At 39.6% G+C, this 23,377-nt stretch overlaps 1 protein-coding gene across 1 annotated transcript in view; it reads right to left on the bottom strand.

The window, feature by feature from the left end:
• The window catches only part of ATF6 (activating transcription factor 6), a 202,928-nt gene that overhangs the window by 174,859 nt on the left and 4,692 nt on the right, over positions 1-23,377 (bottom strand). Inside the window, exons 2-6 of the mRNA XM_025991244.2 lie at positions 13,513-13,589; positions 11,624-11,711; positions 9,547-9,653; positions 1,784-1,910; positions 697-900 (exon numbers count right to left, since the gene is read on the bottom strand). Of these exons, the coding sequence (XP_025847029.1) occupies positions 697-900; positions 1,784-1,910; positions 9,547-9,653; positions 11,624-11,711; positions 13,513-13,589 (603 nt within the window). The remainder of the gene's footprint in view (positions 1-696; positions 901-1,783; positions 1,911-9,546; positions 9,654-11,623; positions 11,712-13,512; positions 13,590-23,377) is intronic.

The raw sequence follows: 23,377 nt of genomic DNA on the forward strand, positions 1-23,377 counted from the left end.
TTCTTAACTACATGAAGACAAAGAGTTCAGATCTCTTCACAATGCCCCCACTCAACATCAAGTTTACGAAAGCACACTGCCTCTGCAGAAGGGCCTGATCCTATTGTCAAAATTCACCTATTAGACCTGTGATATTATTTATGTACTGACTTCTCCTTAAAAACAGGAGATCAGGGCAGCCCCGGTGGTGCAGCGGTTTAGCACCGCCTGCAGCCCAGGGTGTGATCCTGGAGACCTGGGATTGAGTCCCAAGTCGGGCTCCCTGCATGGAGCCTGCTTCTCCCTCTGCCTGTGTCTCTGCCTCTATCTCTCTGTGAGTAGATAAATAAATAAATCTTTAAAAAAAAAAAAAGATCATGGACACAAAAATCTCAAAATAAAATGATACCAAGAAAGTTTCCTGGATTTTCTTCTTCATTACAAGTAGTTATATAAAACAAGCCTGATAGGTGTTTTCATAATTAAAACTGGAAGAAAAAAAAAGATGTATCAGATATAATTAATCTAGGTAAGCTATCTCTTCTGTTAGGATAGGAACCACATATTAGTCATCTCTGCGACATCCTCAAAACCAAGGACAATTCCTGGCACACTGCATGTGCTCAGAAATTATAACCTGAGTTAAAACAAATGACATGACGAAAATCTTAGTGTCCATCAATTAAACATATGCAGTTTCGAATTCCACTCAGGTACCTTTAGTGGGTGCAGGATGTATGCTGATAATTGGCTGCTGCTTTGCCAATGGCATAAGCGTGGGTAGTGTCTGAATAATGATGGTTTTTGCTGGAACGCCCGAGTTTGTGTGAGTCTTGGGTGCTGCTGGAAGTAATAAAGGCTTGGGCTGAATTGAAGGTTTTGAATTCATCTGAATTTTTTTCTTTGGAGTCAGTCCATTTTCTGGAAAAAATCCAAACAAAACACAAATCAATCTAAAAGCAATTAAGCAATTCTTAGAAATTAGATTCTATTATACACTTTTTTTCTATACATAATCTTGACCTCTGAGTAACTGTCCTCACCTGGAGTTTAAGCATAGCTACTCTACACCTAAATGGACTAAAGGAAAGTCCTTAATATGAGGTCTACTCCCTTTTTTGAGGTACAATTGATATATAACATTATATTAATTTCACATGTACAATATGATTTGATATTTATATCACAAAAGGATTTTACCACAAGAAGTCTAGTTAACACCTGTTATCCCACACATTTACAAATTTCTTTCTTGTGATGAGAACATAAGATCCATTCCCTTAGCAACTTTCGAATATGCAACACAGTATTATTAACTATAGTCACCATGCTATACATTACATTCCCATGACATTGATTTTAGAAGTTGAATGAAATCTTCCTTTTTAACCACACTGATGGTCACAATGATGGTTTTTGGTGTAATGACCACACTGCAGCTTTGGGAAAGGGATATATGAACTGGTAAAAGAAAATAGCTAAAATCACTGAAGATTGAGAGGTAATAAATGTCACACCCAAATGGACTTCACAATCAATATCTTTAACTGAATCTTTGAATTCTGTCCTGAAGATGATGAAGCCTACATCTATGTTAAAGCATTTTTCACCTATAAAGACAACCATCATTTCCTGCCTCTCCTCTCCACATTAACTAACCATAGCAAAGAAAACAGGTCCACAATTTTAAAAACAAAAAGCCAGCTTAATAAATATGCACTTAATCCAATCTTTTCTTTTAAAAAAATGGAGCTGAAGCTCAGTACAAATTAGAAAGAACAGAAGTTAGAAGATGGAGTCATACCAGTTTTGCTAGGACCAATGATGGGCTTATCTTCTTTCAGTGGCTCTGCTAAGGAGGGACTATGAGAGCTTTCACCATATAAGGAAAGGGGAGACATCTGGGAAGAAGACGACAAATCCAACTCTTCCTGTAGCAAAATAATAAAATCATTAAAAAAGAAAGTGGCTTAGAGACAAGATCCATACATAAACAGAAAAGCATGCTAAGACAACTTCAAGACAAAGGTGTGATATTATTAGAAACTGTATGTACTGAGTACTAAGGTACTACGGAAAAATTAACATTATCCATCAATACTAAATGAAAAAACTCAAATTACAGAGGATGCCTATGTCATCCTCTCATATTACTGATCTGCTCCTACATTTCCTCCCACACACTTGATATTTACTTGGTTTCTAGCCATACATTTAGTATATTATAGAACTATGATTAAAATGCCAATATCCGGGAAGAAAAATAATAAATAAATAAATAAATAAATAAATAAATAAATAAATAAAGCCAATATCCAGGATGCCCAGGTGGCTCAGCAGTTTAGCGCCTACCTTCGGCCCAGGGCCTTATCCTGGAGTCATGGGATAGAGTCCCACATCAGGCTCTTGCAGGGAGCCTGTCCCTCTCTCTGCCTATGTCTCTGCCTCTCTATGCGTCTCTCATGAATAAATAAATAAAATCTTTAAAAATAAATAAAAAATAAAATGAGATGCCAATATCCTTTCCCCCAATCTCTTATTCAGTAGTCTTATAAGAAACTCAAGACAAATAATTCTTACTATTTTTACTCTTTTTTATTTATTAATGTTGCCTTTGTCTCAAATATTTTGAAAGAAAGACAAACACTAAAAGGAACAGGGCTATTTTATTTAATAAGTGAGTTGTTAATATAGAGATGAAGATAAGATTTTCCAAGTCTTTTAACATTCAGTGGATCTCATTTTGTTGGCATAAAGAAGCTTAACACAAGATAAAAGTAGCATTTCTATTCTGAGAGGAAGAGATGTCAAAATACCATAATAATGCAATAAGCATATATAAATACATCATGCCATCTTCAAAATAAGCTATGAGATTACTAAACGAAAAATTAAGAGAATACTTGTTTACTCCAAGCATGAGGTAGGCCCCCTAAAAAAAATTCAGAAGCCATAAAGGAAGAAATTTGAACAACAGTTAAAATACTTTATAATGAAAAACAGACCATAAACAAAGTTAAAAAGTATATACTGGGGGAAATATTTGTCAAAAATGGACAGGGACTGGAACAGCCATTTCAATTAAAAGAAATGCAAATGTCAAACAAAGTCAAATTTATTGTTTTTAAAGATTTTATTTATTAAAAAAAAAGATTTTATTTATTTGAGAGAGAAAGAGAGAGAGAAAGCATGAGCTGGGGGGAGGGGTAGAGGGAGAGCATGAAGCAGACCCCCCATTGAACAGGGAGCCTGACAGGAGCAGGGTCAATCCCAGAACCCTGAGATCATGAGCTGAGCTGAAGACAGATGCTGACTGAGCCACCCAGGAGCCCCAAGACATAAGATATTCTTTAACAGAATGATTATAAAGGTGATACAACTGGGGAAATTGGTTCACTAGAGAAATTTAAAACTAGATTCCTAACTAACACCACATATTAAAGTAGTTTCTAAAGGTATTAAGAAATCTAAATGTGAAAGGTAAACCATATAGTTAATAGAAAAAAATATAGGAGAATATCTTTTTGGCCTACAAGCAGAGAAAGACTTCTTAAAAAAGAAACTTCAAGGGATGCCTGGATGGCTCAGCAGCTGAGCATCTGCCTTTGGCTCAGGGCGTGATCCTGGAGTCCCAGGATCGAGTCCCACGTCGGGCTTCCTGCATGGAGCCTGCTTCTCCCTCTGCCTGTGTCTCTGCCTCTCTCTGTGTGTCTCCCATGAATAAATAAATATCTTTAAAAATAAAAAAAAAAGAAACTTCAAAAATAAACCGAAAAAGGCAAAGTGAAAAAAAAATGAATCTGAATACTCAATATTAGAAACTTCTACTCAATAAAGACTGCAAAGCTAATAGATAATAGAAATTTAAAAGATATATGTAACATCTAAACCCAACAAAGTTACTACCTCAAACATAGAGGGAATTCTTGAAAATTAGTAAGAAAAAAACAATTCTAGGCACCTGAGTGACTCAGTCAGTTAAGCATCTGTCTTCAGCTCAGGTCACGACCCTAGAGTCCCAGGATGGAGCCCCACATGGCTCTCTCCCTTTACTCCTCCCCAACCTCCTTTGTGCTGGCTCGCTCTCTCTCACTCACTCTCTCTCAAATAAATAAAATCTTTAAAAAAAAGAAAAAGAAAAAAACAACTCAATAGAAAAATGCAAAAGACAGAAATAAACAATTTATAGAAGAAAAAATATCCAAATCCAAAAGGCTAATAAGCATGTAAAGAGATCGTCAGGGACACCTGGGTGGCTCAGCAGTTGAGCATCTGGCCTTCAGCTCAGGGTGTGATACTGGAGTCCTGGGATCGAGTCCCACATCCAGCTCCCTGAGAGGAGCCCGCTTCTCCCTCTGCCTGTGTCTCTGCCTCTCTCTCTCTGTCTCTCTCATGAATAAATAATTAAAATCTTTTTTAAAAAGAAATGTTCAAAACAGTGAGTAACCAAAGAAATACAAATTAAAACAAAACAAACAAAAAATTACACCATCTGGCAAAAATTAGAAAGCCAGGCAACACTGAGCATTAGCAGCAAAGAGAAGCTACAAGGATCCTCAAGTACTTCTCTGGGATTGCAGACTACCACAGGTACCTAGAGAGCAAGATGGCAATACTTGTCAAATTAAGTGTCTACACTCTACCACTGAGCACTTCCACTGCTGGAAAAGAATTCTCACACAGGCCTATAAAAGGACATTTTTGATAACGCTCACTGATGTACGTAAACTACAGTGAACACATACACCAAGTGTTGGGCAGTTAGATTCAACAAATTGACGTACACAGAACAATATGAATTGATCTTAAAAATACTGTGATGAGGGGCACCTTGGTGGCTCAGTGGTTAAGCATCTGCCTTCAGGCTCAGGGCATGATCCTGGGGTCCTGGGATCGAGTCCCTTCAGAGAGCTTGTTTCTCCTCCCTCTGCCTGTGTCTCTGCCTCTCTGTGTCTCTCATGAATAAATAAAATCTTAAAAAAATATATTGTGATGATTTTTAAAAGGAATACAGGGGTGCCTGGGTTACTCGGTGGGTTAAACATCTACTTTGGTTCAGGTCATGATTCCAAGGTTCCAGGATCAAGCCCCATATCGGGTTCCCCGTTCATCAGGGAGTCAGCTTCTCCCTCTCCCTCTGCCACTCCACACTCCACTTGTGCCCTCTCTCTCTCTCCCCACCAAATAAATAAATTAAATCTTTAAAAACTAAATAAATACATAAAAGAAATACAAAGAGATCTAATATAACATCATTTATATAAACTTAAAATACGTACACAAAATTGAAATCAGTGAAAACAAGATGAACTTTTAGTATTGGAACCATTCTTTTGATAGTCATTTGGGAAAACATAAAAATTAGATTTGTATCTCATATATACCAGGATAATTTCAAGTGGATCAGATATTTAAATGAAATATAAAATCTTATGGGGTGCCTACGTGGTTCAATCAGTTGAGCTTCCAATTCCTGATTTTGGCTCAGGTCATGATCTCCAGGTAGTGGGATCGGGCCCTACGTTGGGCTTCACGCTCAGCAGGGAATCTGCTTAAGATTCTTTCCCTCCCCCTCTCCCTCAGCTCCGTCCCTCCCCCCTCATGTGTGCTTTCTAATAAATACATCTTTAAAAATAAATAAATAAAAATAAAAACTTACTAAAACTATGTGTTAATAGTCACTCAGGAAATATTTCTTACTCATGAATGGATCTAGAGGGTATTATGCTAAGTGAAATAGGTCGGACTGAGAAAGACAAATACCATATGATTTCACTTATATGTGGAATCTAAAAAACAAATAAACAAGCAAACAAAAATACTTCTTGCTGAATAAATTGACCTTAAAGCTACTAGATGGGGCAGATCAAGACTAACATCCACACAGACAGGTAGGCTGGTAGAGTGTCAGAGCCCAAACTAAGGCAGGTGGAGAGAGTGTTCACGTGGTGATGGGGCGGAACAACCAGCACGGGGAGTCAGAGCAGGGTGATAAGGGCATCAAAATTGGGTCAGCCTAATCTAGGGTGTCACAGCCCAATGAAGAGATGTTAAAAGAACACAGGAGTCAGTATGAAGGGAGTCATACTGGCCAAATCCAAGACAACACAGAATCTGAATAATTACAGAAATGGATTAAACCCTGTTAATAAAAGAAGAAACCATGAGTCCATACTGATTTAAAGAAGTAAATGGATAAACTTAAGCTTTGATGAGAAACCGGACTTTTTTAACATAATTTTAAAGTACTTCCTCACAGAATACTTATTTATGGCAAAGAGAGAAAGAACTTCACAGAGGAAACGCCTGGCAGACATTACCTTAACAAAGCGAACAAAGTGAAGCTTATCAGTAATGACAAATTGAAATTGTGTGCCACTTCATCAAAAGTAAATGAGATAGACACAGCATCATCCTGGTGAGATTCCTGCCATGGGTACAAAACCTGAATCTAAGCCCTAGGAAACATCAGACTCCCAAATGAGGGACATTCTACATAATAACTAGTCTTTAGTCTCTACAAGTGACAAGGTCATGAAAGTTGAGGAAGAATGAACCATTTTACCTGAAGAAAATGAAAGAGACAAGCCAACCATATATGATGCTTGATTTTACATGAGATGCTGTTGCCAGTCTAAGGGACATCTCTGGGACAACTGGCACAATCTAGGAGGGAGTTGAAGGCTGACTGGATGAAAGTAATGTATCAACATTTATTTTCTGATGTTAATGGTTGTCTTGTGGCTACAGAAGGCACAGCCTTGCTTGTAGGAAGTAGACAGTAAACTATCTGGGGGTGATAAGGCCTGGAGAAAATAAACGAGACATAAAGCTTTAAGAAAAATGACAAATTGAAGAAAAAGTACTTGTTAACTTATTTCACAAACTAAGGACTAACAATCCTAATATGTAATAAAACTTAGAAATTTGAAGAGAAAAGATCAACACGATCCAATATAAAAGTGGACCAAAATTGAACTGATAGATCAATAAAAAAGAAATATAAATGGGCCTTAAACATATGAAATATTTGAGAAGATGTTCAACCACACCTAGAATTAAAGAGAATTAAAGAGAACAAAAGCATGCTGCATATGAATGATGGGAAAACTGGCCCTCTTCCACACCGCTAATCAGACCACACAACTATACAACTCTACAGGGGGAAACCTGGTTACGATCCACAACATTACAAATGTAGTCATCATCATCTCAACAACCTCACTTCTGGGAATATATCCCGAAGATATCCTGGCAAAAATATGAAGTGACTTATATAAAATGTTATTCACTACAGTATTATTTGAGCCTGGAAAGGACTGAAAACAACACAAAGGTTCATCAATAAGGAAATCACTAAAGAAAGTAAGAAATATCCACACAATGCAACACCAAGCACCCATATAAAGAATGAGAAATATCCTGTATCCTAAAACTAGACTTACCTCCAAGATATACCACCAAATTAAACTAGCGAGATGCATAACAAAAGTATAGAGTATGCTACCTTTTGTGTAAGGATGGGTGGAAAGGAAAGAAAAGAAATCAAGCTTCTGTAAATATATGTTGTTATATACTTTTTGACTTTCAAATAAATTAAATTTTTTTCCAAGATTTTATTTGACAGAGAGTGAGAGAGAGCATACAAGAAGGGGGAGCTGCAGGCAGAGGGAGAGGGAGAAGAAACCCCCCCCAACCCCCAGGAGCAGGGAGCCCAAGTGGGGGCTCAATCCCACGACCATGAGATCATGACCTGAACTGAAGGCAGACACTTAACAGACTGAGCCACCCAGATGCCCCAAATAAGTTAAATTTTTAAAAATTAAATGATTTGGAGAAATTGTGGGGCCACAGAGAACTTCCAGTGGTAGCAATCAGAGAAAAGTTTCAGAGAAAGTTCTTTTTGAACTGGGACTAAAAGAGGATGAACAGGAGTTTTTCAAAGGAAGGAAAAAAACAGGGCTATTCCAGGCAGGAGAGCATGTACAAAAACTTACAAGTTTAAGAGCTGAGATATGAGCGCTCTTATTCACTGCCAGGCTCTGAACAGTGTCTGGCATAGGTGCTAAATGAGTTGAAGAGCACGGGAGCTCTTGGGTAGGAACTGTTGTAGGGTTAGAAGTAAGGGGAATGTGAAGATAGGAAGGAAGAGTGAGAAACAGCACCAGAAAAGTAAGCAGGAGGCAGGTCATAAAGGGCCTAGTACTCCCGGAGTCTGAATTTCATCCTTGTAAGGGCTGGGAAGTCATTAAAAGGTTTAAGTAAAAACCGACACAATGAAATTTGTAATTCTGAAAGATTTCTCTTTGAAGATTCCTCTGCTAAGAAAAGCTGGGGGAGTCAGGAGACAGAGAGGTGAGTTAAAATCCTACTGACTTAATCCTGGTGAGATGATGATGGCCTGGCAGGGTTGGAGAAAATGAATCACAGAGACAGTAACTGGATTGAAATGTCCAGACTTCATAGTTGACTAGATGCTGAGTCTGCCAGAATGAGGATACCTCAATTTACAGCAGATATAATGTACTGAAATATTAATTTGAATTTTTCTTTGTAAATTTCCCCTTCCTCCATTCAAAAAAGTACCTAAATACTTTGGTATTTCCTTTTCCCACACTCAGAGCTTTTGTCTGGAGAACAAAAGTATTTTTAAGACATTACCAGATTTTTATAAAAACCTTAGCCCCATTCAAAGGTGGTACTAGGGGCCACCTGGGTGGCTCAGATGGTTAAGTGTTTACCTTCAGCCCAGGTTATGATCTCCAGGTCCTGGGATAGAGCCCTGAGTCAGCTCCCGGCTCAGTGAGGAGTCTGCTTCACACTCTCCCCTCTGCCTCTCTTCCTGCTCATGCGTGTGTTCTCTCTCTCTCTCTCTCTCTCTCTCTCAAATGAATACATAAAATTTCCTTAAAAAAGAAAAGAGGGCAGCCTGGGTGGCTCAGCGGGTTAGCGCCGCCTACAGCCCAAGGCGTGATCCTGGAGACCCAGGATCAAGTCCTGTGTCGGGCTTCCTACACGGAGCCTGCTTCTCCCTCTGCCTGTGTCTCTGCCTCTCTGTCTCTCATGAATAAATAAACAAAATCTTAAAAAAAAAAAAGAAAGAAAGAAAGAAAAAGAAAAAGAAAAGAAAAGAAAAAGAAACAAAGGTAGTACCAGGCATTCCTGCATTAAGGAATCCATTCTAGGTTCTATGACCAAGGAGTTACGAATCAGACCATTTTAGAGTCTTCGCGGTCCTCAAAGAACATATATTCTGACAGGCAGGAGAGAGGGTAGCAGGGATAAAAGGCAGTAAGCTAATGAACAAAAAAATACTGGATACTGGTAAAGTGTGAAGAAACCAATGAAACAATGAAACCATGAAGGCAGGAACACGGGGAAAAGGGCAAAGGCAGAGAGGAAGAGCTTGCTGGCTCTCCCGAGGCCCCTCCTCAAAACTCGGGTTCCCGGGATTAAACGAGATCATAAGGCTCACAGCCACGCTTCATAAATGACGACTGCCCCCTCCAGATGCGTATGTCCCAGACAGCATTAGAACCAAAACCGTCAGGAGGACTGGCTACTTACAGGAACGTGCTGAGTTGAAGAGCAAGAGTCTACCGACTGAGGAGAGGACACTGAACCACTTGAGGAGGCTGGAGACAGTGGCTGAGCTTCTGCTTTCACATCTTTAACTGAAAAACATGGAGTAAGAATTTTCCCACTGAACAATATAAACTCAGAACCAAGTGAGTAAGGAAGGTAAAATCTACTCTTAAAATTCAATCATATCAGAAGCTAAGGTCACCAAAGCATTATCATCAAATGAAAATTCAAGATGCAAAAAACAGTGTATCCAGTAAGCTACCATTTATGTAATAAATTATATATGTGTACATGTACACATCTACTCCCATCTGCACTAATTCTCTGGAAGGAGAAACACAGCAAATTGGTAACTGTGGTTGTGTCTGGGGAGACCACGTTAGCTAAGGAACAACAGCAAAAGGAGACAGTTTTCTACCCTATTGACTTTTTGTACCTTTTGAGTATTACACCATATGCAAAAAAATTATGGATTCCTCCCAAAAAAACTTTCAAAAACGTAAGAATTCAGAAACAATTATTTTGGAGAACATTTTTGACGATGCAATTAAAACTCACAAAAATGTCCGTATGTTTTGATAAAATGTATTTGTAAAAACTTATTGAGCAATGGCAGCCCACGCAACGTTGTCCAAACTTAGCTGCAAAATATCTACCATCCCTCACAATCTATAATGTGATCTTGCCCTCCATCAAGAAGTAGCATCTACTTCCCGTCTGTTTGAATCAAGGTGGGCTTCTGACTCCTTCAAACAACAGAGTATGAAGTAATGCTACATGAATTCCAAGGCTGGGTTACATGAAGCAATGCAGCTGCTACTGTGTGTGCTGGAACACCCACACCTGAACCTCTGAAGTCTGACTACCCTGAGACCACCAAACTGAAAGGAAGCCAAGCCACACTGTAAGGCCATGTGCAGGTGCTCTAGCCCACAGTCCTAGCCATCAAGCCATTCAGGCCAGGCAAGAGATGTGTGAAGAAATCTTTTTTTTTTTTTTCTTTTTGAGGAGCATGAGGTGAGGTGAGTCTTAAGGTTATTCTAGCCCCCACCTTTCAAGCTACTCCAGCCTTCAATCTTCCCAGGGGAGGTCTGGACATCACAGAGCAGGGACAAGCCATTCTTGGTGTACCCTGTCCAAATTCCTGACTCACAGATTCTGGGAGCATAATACAATATTGTTTAAGACACTAAGTTTTAGAGTAGTTACATAACAACAATAACCAGAACCTTGGCCTTGGGGAGCCCATAGTCTATGAGAGAAGACGGACATTGAGCAAGACACATAAATACATAAAATGGGGGACTCGGACATGCAGGGGCCAGGAGGACTGCATTTTGGGTGGGAGGATGTGCTGCTGACTTACCCACTATCACTCAGCTCTTAAGTCTACTTCCTATATATAATCTGTGATGCACAGTATTAAGACATGTCCCAGCTGGCTCCCTTTTAAGGCCTATCAATGGGGGATACTGGAAAGATGCTAAAGCAAAGAAAGGAGAGAAAGGGGTTTCTTCCTCCTCCCATCAGCTTCATCCCACAAGTGACAGTTTGCTCCAGGTCCCAGCTTCTCTTAGTACATCTAAATTTCATCCTACTTCATCAGGGCCCCTTAAAGACACTAGCATCAGCCAGGTGGTGTATATACATACTCCGCAGAAGTATGTATATCAAATGCAAGGGACCCCCCCATACCAACTTCCTAAGTTCTGATAACCCCAAGCCTTTCTCTGATTCCCTAAATACTGTTTGGTTCTCAGACAGGTTAACCTCTTATAAAGATATTATACAGAATTCAAAATCAGGATTTCTGATATGAATTCTTTATTATATGTCTGAAATATACTTATGAAATTCTTTATATCCACTTGGGCAAGACACTTACGCGTGCACTGCCACCTCAGAAGCAGAGTATCTAGTCTCTAGAATTCTTTAACCCATCAAAATAGCCCAATAACCCCACCTAATGTTGACTATTACCAAACTACGAAATAAAATGGATCTGGTTAAATTTTTTTTTCTTTTGGTTAAAATTTTTACCAATGAAATACATCATTACCTGTACAGAACTGGTTGTTGATGTCCCAAATGCCTGTTTCCCAAGGCATCAAATCCAAGTCAAAATCAAGATTATCAAAATTGTTTTCCTGTAGGTTTTAAATCAGCAAAAAATTATTAGAAGAATAAAATATACAGACCTAGAAATCAAACTATCAAACACAATTTGTCATAAATAATATAATTGCTATTACCCAACCTAAAAATTTTTTCTAAGGGATGCCTGGGTGGTTCAGCGTTTGAGCATCTGCCTTCACGGCTGATCACGGCTCAGGTCGTGATCCCAGGGTCCTGGGATCTAGTCCTACATCAGGCTCCCCGCATGGAGCCTGCTTCTCCCTCTGCTTATGTCTCTGCCTCTCTCTCTGTGTCTCTCATGAATAAATAAATAAAATCTTAAAAAAAAGATATTTATCTGTTTGGAAACTTAACATTAAGGCCTATTTTGTATAAGGTGAAACATATTTGTGCTTCTATATTCTGGCTCTTCCATGACTTCTCATGGCAAACTCATGCGTAGAAGAAAATAACATAATTTTAAGGCTAACAGGAGGGCAGCCCGGGTGGTTCAGCGGTTTAGCACCGTCTGCAGCCCAGGGCGTGATCCTGGGGACCCAAGATCGAGTCCCACGTCAGGCTCCCTGCATGGAGCCTGCTTCTCCCTCTGTCTGTGTCTCTGCCTCTCTCTGTGTGTGTCTCTCATTAATAAATAATTAAATCTTTAAAAAAAAAAAAAAAAAAAAGCTAACAGATCCGTCAGAAACCATCTAATCCAATCCCTTAACTTTATACTAGAAAAACTAAGAAACAGAAAGACTGAACACCTTGTATAAGGTAAGAATGTTAGTTACAAAATGAGGATCATATTTCCCTGAACCTTTCAAACTTACCATGGTGTTTCTTGGTGGCTTTAGCTGTAGAGGTTGTAAATGAATAGTTTAGGCAATTGCCTAATATTTAAAGTCAATTTAATCAATAGTGTACATTCTCAAAATCTCATAAAGTAAACAAAAACTATTATAATTTCATGTACTTATCAAAAAAATATATCACATAGGTGCCTGGGTGATTCAGTATGTTAAGCGTCTGCCTTCAGCTCAGGTCATGATCCAGGGTCCTGGGATTGAAGCCTACATCAGGCTCCCTGCGAGGAGTCTGCTTCTCCCTCTGCCTATGTCTCTGCATCTGTCTCTATGTCTCTCATGAATAAATAAATAAAATCTTAACATAAGTAAATAATCTTTTAAAAAAGGAGCTTAAAAATAAGTAACAAATATCCAACCTGATTGATGTACATATAAAAATCACTCTATTCATCTGAATTACTTTCCAAGTGAAACAGCACCTCATCCATTAAAGAGTAAGACAAAATAAAAGTTCTGTAGGCCAATGTACTATGTACTAACACAAAAAAGGAAAAAAAGGTATTTTTGAGGATTCCAAGTGCTATAATAATGGCTTTTATACAGACTTGTAACCACTGAAAAGTAAAAAGTAAGGACATGTCTAAATTTCAGAGCTTTCTACATTAAGGATACATAAGCTTTTAAAAAGGAATTAAGTTCTACTTGACTGGATCCATGATTCACATACACTCTTATGTTGCCCTTATGCAGCAAAATATCTATAAAAGCCAAAAGGTAAGCAATTAAGTGGCCTTTCCAAAGTCACTCAACCCTTGAGTCAAAGGTACACTTAGAATACAAGTCTTCTACCAAGATAGATGCAATTTCTACAATCCAAAATTTACTGAGCAAAAAATAGCTGCTTTCATAATTAACACTAAAAATTATTTAAACTTACAAATCATTAGCCTAAACCCTGTTACCCTGAAATCATCTTGCAATAAATATCCTATTACTCAATAACTCTCCCCTAGTACATACTTACATAAGTTTCCTTTGCTGCATCCAATTGCAGGTCATCTGTATCTGTGAAATAGCCAAGTTCAGCAAACAGAGTAGAATCTTTGCACAAAAGGGTAGAGATTAAAAAAAAAAAAAAAAAAGGAATAGAGATTAGTTGTCAATTCAATGTTCCAATAAAAGAATAAGCAATGCATCTCTATGCCAGCTCTATTATGGGTTCTCATTAGCCATTACTATTATCGATAAACTCTAGCAGTGTAAATGATAACCAATTCAAAGCTGTTTCTAATTCACGTATTGTTTTCCACACAATTTTTAACTTGTGACCTAAATCCTTTTACCAGGGATTAACAAACAAGTTTTATGTTAGGTCACACTGGACTAAATGGTAGTGACTTTCTGGAACATTGCTAACAGTAATTCTGAGGCTACATCTGGGCTCAACATGAAAACGTACCATGGTTAGAAAGGGGAACCCTCTTACACAGTTGGTAGGAATGCAAACTGGTGCAGCCACTCTGAAAACACTATGGAGGTTCCTCAAAAAGTTAAAAATAGAGCTACCCTATGACCCAACAATTGCACTATGTATTTATCCAAAGGATACAAACATAGTGATTCAAATGCACCCCAATGTTTATAGCAGCAATGTCTATGTCAAACTATGGAAAGAGCCAGATGTCTATCGACAGATGAATATATAAAGATGTGGGTAGCCAGGGTGGCTCAGCAGTTTAGAGCCTCCTTCAGTCGAGGGTGTGATCCTGGAGACCCAGGATCAAGTCCCGTATCAGGCTTCCTGCATGGGGCCTGTTTCTCCCTCTGCCTGTGTCTCTGCCTCTCTCTCGCTCTCTCTCTCTCTCTCTCTCTCTGTCTCTCATGAATAAATAAATAAAATCTTAAAAAAAAAATAAAGAAGATGTGGTGTGATATACATATACACAATGGAACATCATTCGGTCATCAAAAAGAATGAAATCTTGCCATTTCCAACAATGTGGATGGAACTAGAGGGTATTACGCTGAGCGAAATAAGTCAGTCAGAGAAAAACAAATACCACATGATTTCACTTCTATGTGGAATTTAAGAAACAAAACAAATGAATTTAGGGTAAGGGAAGGAAAAGTTAAAATAAGATGAAAATTGAGAGGGAGGCAAACCATGAGACTCTGAACTATAGGAAGCAAACTAAGGATTGCTGGAGGGAGAATTAGGTGATGAGCATTAAGGAAAGTATGTGATATAATTAATGAGCACTGGGTAATATATGTAACTGATGAATCACTAAATTCTACCTCTGAAATTAATTTTTTTAGAAAGAAAGAAAGAAAGAAAGAAAGAAAGAAAGAAAGAAAGAAAGAAAGAAAAGAAAAGAAAAGAAAAGAAAAGAAAAGAAAAGAAAAGAAAAGAAAAGAAAAAATAAATGAATGAACCATGGTTCATCAGCAGTGATGACAGAAGAGGAATATGGCAGCCCACGGACCACATTTCACCATCCAAGCCTTAGTTAAGGGTACAACCAATTTTCTATCTAAACAATAAAAGACTCGCTTATCTAAGCCATTAAATTTACTTCAACATATCTAACTATTTCTAATTTCCTGATAAGATTCCATTATAAACCAAGAAATTTATAGACACAGAAAATATTCTTTAATAATCTGGGTTGATTCAACTTCCTATAGAGAAAGGTCAAGACGCTGACAAAGTCAAAGGTGGCTGATTACCATACAATCTGTGAAGTGTCCATTTTCTCTAACATTTTCAGAATCTCAAGAACTTCAAAGAGTTTTCCAAATCTATGTTTGCTTTTGTACTCCCTTGTATCATGCCACTCAAACTGCTCTGGAGATTTCCTCACGTAACGTATACAGGAGCTACACCACCAGTCTATCATTAACTCGGCCAGTGACAGAATCATTTCACTAACCTACAGCAAAATAATACCTAGCAAAAAATTGTGTGTAGTAGTAACGAAAGGTTATTCACACAGCTCTCGCCAAAGGACAACCTAAAACTCGGTGGCAGAGCCAAAAACACTTAAGTGGTCAGCGGTGGCTCTGTGCCTCACAGACAGGCTGCAACCCTTGAGAGAGTTCTCTCAACTGCTGCCTCGTTTCTCTTCTCCCATTCTTTCCGGAGCCTGTTTTCACCAAGCACCTCTCCCACACACACAACGGGTTATCAGTGTCACCAACGACCTTTACGACCTCTACGACCTAAATCCAATGGTAGATTCAAGGTCCTCATCTTCCTTATCAGCAGCACTGGACATTGCTGATCCTGTTAACTGAAACACATGCTTCACTTGGCTTCCAAATTACAGCACCCACCTGGTTTACCTCCATCTCACTGGCTGACCCTACCTTGCTGGTTCCTCCTATCTCCTGGCACGAAATTGTCCCTGGGTCCAGCATAAACTTTTCTATCTATTCTATTTCCTTTGTGATCTCAGCTGAGCTCATGGCTTTAAATAGCATCTAAATGCCAAGGATTCCCAAATACACATCTCCAGCCCGTACCTCAAGATGCATGTACATACTGAGTCTATCTCTTGGACACCTCGTCTTGGAGGTCTCCAACTTAGCACATCCCAAACTGAGCCCGCAGTCACCCCCACCAAACCCCCTACTGCTTTGTCCTCACCTCAGTCAATCACAATTCAATTCTCCCAGGAGCTCAAACCAAAACCCTGGGTGGAGTCACTGTTACTTCTCTTCTTAATTCTCCATATTCAAACAACCAGCAAATCCAACCAGTTCTGTCTTCAAACTATATACCCATAATCTGGCTTTTACCTTTCCTTCCCATTCTTCCTTCCCATCTCATCTTTCCTTTTCTCCCAGACATTTTCCATCACTGAGATGTCAGCCTCTGAGGAAGCAAGGCAATGAGGATGATGGGGCTCTCTGTGTCATCATCTGTGGCAATGTGCCTGGTATCCAAGGAAATGGGATGGTGTGAGAGGGGGGCTGTCCAGTTTTGGTGGCAGCATGCCCAGGCTGCCAAGGAAATAAGGCAGGAGGAAGAACAAAGTGGCAGATGGAAGAGACAGCCAGAGTGTTTAAGAGAATGATGACACTGAACAAATGCCTTAATCAATTGAGCAAATAATCAAATATATCTAAGATACTTGGAGCCAGGTTTCTTACTAAGTAAGGATGCACAAACATGGAACAGAAAGAGCCAAAAAGAACCCTAAGATATTGGACTGGCATTGGAAGTATTAGTATGAGCCCATTTCAAAAAAAATATATGTATACAGAACAGTTAAAGGTGTTTGTATACATGTGTATATATGTACACACATACAGGTCTTCGTTCCGTGGGCTGAAAGGTCCTAGAACAGTGGTATCCCAGTAGCAATAGAAATACTGTGTGCTCAGATCTTAGATACTAACTGCCATCTTTCACTAAATGAAAGTCCACTAAAGAGCTCCTTGGAGAAATGGCTGATTTCGGAGCTGAAGCATGGAAAGCACAAGAATGGAAAATCTTGCTATGCCAGAAAATAAGGAAATTCTCAGAGAATGACTGGAATATGTCAAAAGAATAAAAGAACTAATATGAATGGATTCCCACTGGTCAAACTGGGGGAAATCTGAGCATTTGAAATAAAATGGGAGTACCAAATTTTAACCCACTGAATCAAATAGGAGTCCATAATGAAATAAATACATACACACACACACACAAAGTTCTTACAGTACAATGTCAATTAATAATTTTAAAATGACAGAGGTAATCACCATTTGACATTAGAGTGGTAGTTGACATAGGCAGGAACTGTCAATAGAGGCTAGGGCTGGCGCGTGTAGGTTTCACAAGGAACAGGATATTGGCATCATGTCAGATTATCTCCCCCACAAACAGTAAGCAAATACAAAAGGGGAAATAGTAACTTCACAGTAGTGAAATCTAGCAGATACCAACTAGCAGGTCAACATACTATGCCTTCAAATGTGATTCACTGAGAAGAGCACAGCATGATTCCTCAGGCATTCCCGCTATGGATGCATGGCCTGATTCTGATCATGAGGAAACTAGACAGACCCAGGTTTAGGGTCATCTTAGAGAATAGAAAACCTGTGTTCTTTAAGACCGTCAAGGACACAAGAGACAGAAAAAGACTAATAAAACCATTCCAGACTGAAGGACTTTAAGGAAACCAAACAAGTAAAAGTAATGTGCATTTGCAGGTAGGATTTTAGTTGAGAGAGGAAAAATAGCCATTAAGACAGGTGGCAAAATCTGAGATGGATAGTTGATATATCAATGTTTGTATCCTGACTGGAAGGAGTACATGGTAGTAATACAGGAGTATCCTTGCTTTGCAGGGAGGGGATACATACTGTAGTATTTAAAGATAATGGGTCAACAGATCTCTCTCTACTGAAAGAGAAATGAGGTAAATGTAGTAAAATTTAACAGGGAATCCGTGTCAAGGGCATTCAACTGTTCTTAATTTTCTTTAGTTTTGGAACTTTTTAAAAATTTTTAAATCTAAATTAAAAATGTATATGGGAGTACCTGGGTGGCTCAGTTTGTTAAATGTCTGACTCTTGATTTTGGCTCAGGTCATGATCTCAGGGTTGTGAGATCAAGCTCTGAATCAAGCCCCACATCAGGCTCCACACTCAGCCCAGAGTCTGCTTGTCCCTCTCCCTCCCTCCACATGCACTGTGCACCTGCTCTTGCTCTCTAATAAATAAGGAAAATCTTTAAAAAAAAAAAAAAAAAGAAAAGAAAAAGGTGTTTCCAAAATCTTTTTGGTAACTTGAAATTTTAAAGTTATAGTAAGGTAAGTTAAATGATGGATATCTGTTGACTACCTAGATCATTTCCAAATAAAATAAAATACTGAAACATTAATTACTGAACACAGGTTTATCCACTTTTCACTCACCAGGGAGTCTGCTGGAGAGAGAATCTCTCCATCTCCGTCTCAGTCTGTCCCTCCCCACCCACGCTCACTCTAAAAAAATAAACCTCAAAAAAATACATGTGTTTATATACATATGTGTAAGTGGATGTATTTGTATGTATCCATAATCTAACCACTCCCATCACCTCCACCACCACCACTGCAATTCACCTGGATTGCTACAGTAGCCTCCAAATGGTCTCCCTGCTTCTGCCCTTGCCTGTCCTTCAATCTATTTTCAACAGAGCAGCTAGAGTGAGACTGTAAAAGCACATGATATTATTGGCAATCAGGATTTCCACAGAGAAAAGAAATGCAACCCAGCAGTGAATGCTTTGTCCAGTCAGGCACTCCTGGACTCCCTGTACATAAGTTCTCCCAATAAACCTGTTATCTCGGGGGGCGCGGGGGGGCAACAACAACAACAAAAATGTTAAAATCAAGTATACAATGTAAGAAGGTGAGGAAAAAAAAAAAAACCTGCGGCACTGGCTTTATACTATAGGTATTAGTATGAATTCGCGCTGCTTAAAAATACCTATTTTCTGGGGCAGCCCAGGTGGCTTGGCGGTTTAGCGCCTGCCTTCAGTCCAGGGCCTGATTCTGGAGACCCAGGATCAAGTCCCATGTCAGGCTCCCTGCATGGAGCCTGCTTCTCCCTCTGCCTGGGTCTCTGCCTCTCTCTTTCTCTGTGTTTCTCATGAATAAATAAATAAAATCTTTTAAAAAATAAATAAATAAAATAAAAATACCTATTTCCTTGTTCTCAGAACATATTTGAGGAAATGTTTACGAGTTTCATATTCTCTGCAGCTACTTTCAGATGGTGGAAGAGAAGGAAAGTATGGGGAAGAGTGAATGTGGCAGAGTGTTAACAGTTGGTAAATCTAGATGAGGGAAAAATACAGGGTATCACTGTACTGATCTTTTCATTTCCTGCGGTTTTTGAGAAAAACTTCTCTGTGGCTTAAAAACAATTGAAAGTAGGTTGATAAATGTATATCCATCAAATACCCCTGAAGCATCCAAAAGAAAGTGGTGGTGCTGGTCACCTCTAAAGTATCTCTAAAATCTATTGCCTATTCCAACATCCTCTTCAATACCTAGATGTTCCTCCATATTAGTAAACTATGGTAGCTATTATTTTTAGCCTCCTCAGAGCAGAAAGTTTTCCCACCTGACCTTGACCATTTACGTATTCATTTCTTTTTTGTCAGTTTAGAAAGATAAGAAATGGCCACCAGGTTTAACAAAATGGAAATCAGTGGTGACCTTAGTAAGAGAGCAGCTTCGGTGGAGTGGTGGAGCCTGGCTGTGGGGAGTTCAAGAGACAATGAGAAAAGTGAAACTGGAGTCAGTGAACAAGGTTTGTTTTTATTTTTCTTTTCTTAAGAATTCTGCTGTAGGGATCCCTGGGTGGCGCAGCGGTTTAGCGCCTGCCTTTGGCCCAGGGCGTGATCCTGGAGACCCGGGATCGAATCCCACATCGGGCTCCCGGTGCATGAAGCCTGCTTCTCCCTCTGCCTATGTCTCTGCCTCTCTCTCTCTCTCTCTCTCTCTCTCTCTCTCTCTCTGTGTGTGTGTGTGTGTGTGTGACTATCATAAATAAATAAAAATTTAAAAAATTTTTAAAAAAAGAATTCTGCTGTAAAATAAAAAGAAATGCAGTAGCAGCTAGAGAAGTAATATCTAAAGAGGATTTCGAGGGTTTTTTCTTTACTCGGAATAGGAGCAACAACTACGTATTTATTACTAGGAGAGATGACCTGGTACAGAGGGAAATGATGATATGCTCCCTAACAGAAGGAAGAAGTCTTGAGCAGCACTCTTGACTAAAGAGGAGGGATCTATGGCATATGGTTCCCAACAAGAGAAGAGAAAGCAAATATGCTGGCAAGTGGGTAGATTAGGTAGTGGGAGAAACAACAACAACACAACCATCAGAGTGGGAGAATGAGAGGACCAGGTAAATATGACCAGTCAGACCACACTTCAAGGCCTGTTTCAGATTACTATCATCATCATTTAGATTTAACCAAGCTTGTGGTTCATCCATGAGAGAACTGCAAAGGTACCAAGGGTGTAAGCAAGAGAACGGTGATCATGAGCATGTGTGGAACTGACCTGGCTAAGGGGGGAGTGATCACCCAGAGGAAATGGGGAACAGTGAAATGATAGCAGCGTCCCAGCAGGGCCACAGAGCCCAGTGGAATGCAGAAGGGAGTGAGCTGGTAAGAGCTGAAAATAGCAGTGAAAAGCAAGGTGACTGTCCCACCTTTAGAGGCCCAGATGGCAAAAAAGGTTCCAAGAATGCAAATGGCCACCATTCACCAGGCCTTCAGGCAAGGCAGTGGCCACCAGGGGGGCCAGGCTGTGTGGTCAGCACTGGAAGGCCAACTTTCACAGAAGACACTGATGATATAAAAGAAACCACAGAAGCAGACAGAAACTTCTGACTTTGTATATACTACCTTACATGTAGCAAGAGGTTTCTCGAGACAGCGAGGGACAAAGGAAAAGAAGACAAGGAGAGGAAAGACATACGGGTGACAATTAAGCAAATGAACAGATGCTTTCCAACACAGATTATCAGGGAACCGCAAATTAAAACAACAATGGGGGGTCCCTGGGGGGCTCAGTCAGGGCGTCAGACTCTTGATGTCACTCTTGATGTCGGTTCAGGTCACAACCTCAGCGTCATGAGATCAAGCCCCAAGTCCAGCTCCACAGTCAGTGGGAGTCTGCTGCAGATCCTCTCCCTCCGTCCCCATCATACACATGTACTCTCTCTCTAATAAATAAGCAAACCTTAAAACAACAATATACCACGCACACTAATTAGAATGGCTAAAATCCAAAACACTGGCAACATCAGACATTAGTGAGGATATGGAGTAACAAGAACATACACTGCTAACAGGAAAGCAAAACAGCACAGCCATTTTGAAAGACAGTTTGGAACTTTCTTGAAAAACTAAATATGCTCTTACCATATGATGCAACAATTGTGCTTCTTGGTATTTACCCAACTGATTTGAAAACATGTCCACACAAGAAAGCTGCACATGAACACAGCAGCTTTATATATAATTGCCAATATTTTAAAGCAACCAAGATATCCTTCAATAGATAAATGGATAAACAAACTGTGCTAGGGACTGAATTGTGCCCCCCAAATTTATTTATTGAAGCCATAACCCCCTCCAGTGTACCTAATCTGATAGGACTGTGGCCTTATAGAAAGAGGGGGGGCGGGGGGGGGAGAGAGAGAGAGAGAGATCCTTCCCCTACCCCTTCCCCTCTCATTCTCTTCCCTTTCCCTTCACTTCTCTCCTCCTCCCCCTTTCACCTCTCATGCCTCTGCCTTGTGAGGACACAGTGAAAAGTCAGCTATCCACAAGCTAGGAAGACAGCCCTCACCAGAACCTTACCATGCTGGCGCCTGATTTCAGACTGTCGGGGAAAAAAAATTTCTGTGATTTAAACCACTCAGTCTATGGTATTTTGTTACAGCAGGCTGAGAGACCAATGCACTGTAGTAGATCCATACAATGGATTACTATTCAGTGCTTCAAAAAAAGAGCTACCAAGCCATGAAAAATCATAGACAGATCTTAAGTGCATGTTGCTAAGTGGAAAAAGCTACCAGGGATGCCTGGGTGGCTCAGGGGTTGAGTGTCTGCCTTTGAATCAGGTCATGACCCCAGGGTCCTGGGATCTGGTCCCACATCGGGCTCCCTGGAGGGAGCCTGCTTCTCCTTCTGCCTGTCTCTGCCTCTGTGTGTCTCTCATGAACAAATAAATAAAAAATATTTTTTAAAAAAAGAAAGAAAAAAGAAAAAGCTAACTACTAACAAGTCTAACTATATGACATTCTGGAAAAGGCAAAACCAGGTAGATAGTGAAAAGATCAGTGGTTGCTCAGGAGGGAAGGAGGGATGAATAGTGGAGCACAGAGGATTTCTTAGATACAAGAAACTATTCTATGGGATATGTACATACATGACATTAGGTATTCGTCAAAACCCACAAAATGTACAACACCTAGGGAATCTTATTGTATACTATGGACTTTAGTTAAGGATATTGGATCAATATTGGCTCATTAATTGTAATAAATTTACTACATTAACACAGATGTTACCAATATGGAAATTGGCGGTGGAGGGGGGTGTATATAGAATTCTATGTACTATCCACTCAATTATTCTGTAAATCTAAAACTACTAAAAAGAAAGCCTATTAAGTACTAAAAATAATTATTTGAAATTCAGGGGGCACCTGGCTGGCTCAGTCAATAGAGCATGCAACTCTTGATCTCAGGGTTGTGAGTTCAAGCCCATGTTGGGTGAGAGATAACTTAAAAATAAGTAAAAATCTTAAAATAAAGTAATTATGTGAAATTCAGATTTCAGTGTCCATAAATAAAGTAGTATGGGAACACAGCCATACTCATTTACACATTCAGTTTACATTGCCTATGGCTGCTTTTACACTTTAACGGCAGAGCTGAGTAGTTTCAACAGAGACCACAGGACCACAAAGCCTAAAATACTTACTATCTGGACCTTTACAGAAAATGTTTGTTGACCACTGCTCTAAATTTCATTACCCAGTGAAAGGAAAAAAGCACATCCTACCACAGGCTGTTCTGAGTTAATCACTTTCATTTAATTATTCAAGTTGTTAGAGTCACAAGTACTAATTACATAATCTGAATTTTTAAATTTAGCTGGCTACCTTCTACTTATTTTTATTTATTTTTTGATTTATTTATTCATGAGAGACAGAGAGAGGCAGAGACACAGGCAGAGGGAGAAGCAGGCTCCATGCAGGGAGCCCAACGTGGGACTCAATCTGGGGTCTCCAGGATCACGCCCTGGGCTGAAGGCGGCGCTAAACCGCTGAGCCACCCGGGCTGCCCGCTACCTTCTAGTATTAAAAAAAAAAATCAAATAAGTG

This window comes from Vulpes vulpes, chromosome 5 (assembly GCF_048418805.1).
Source record: "Vulpes vulpes isolate BD-2025 chromosome 5, VulVul3, whole genome shotgun sequence".
NCBI classification, from domain to species: domain Eukaryota; kingdom Metazoa; phylum Chordata; class Mammalia; order Carnivora; family Canidae; genus Vulpes; species Vulpes vulpes.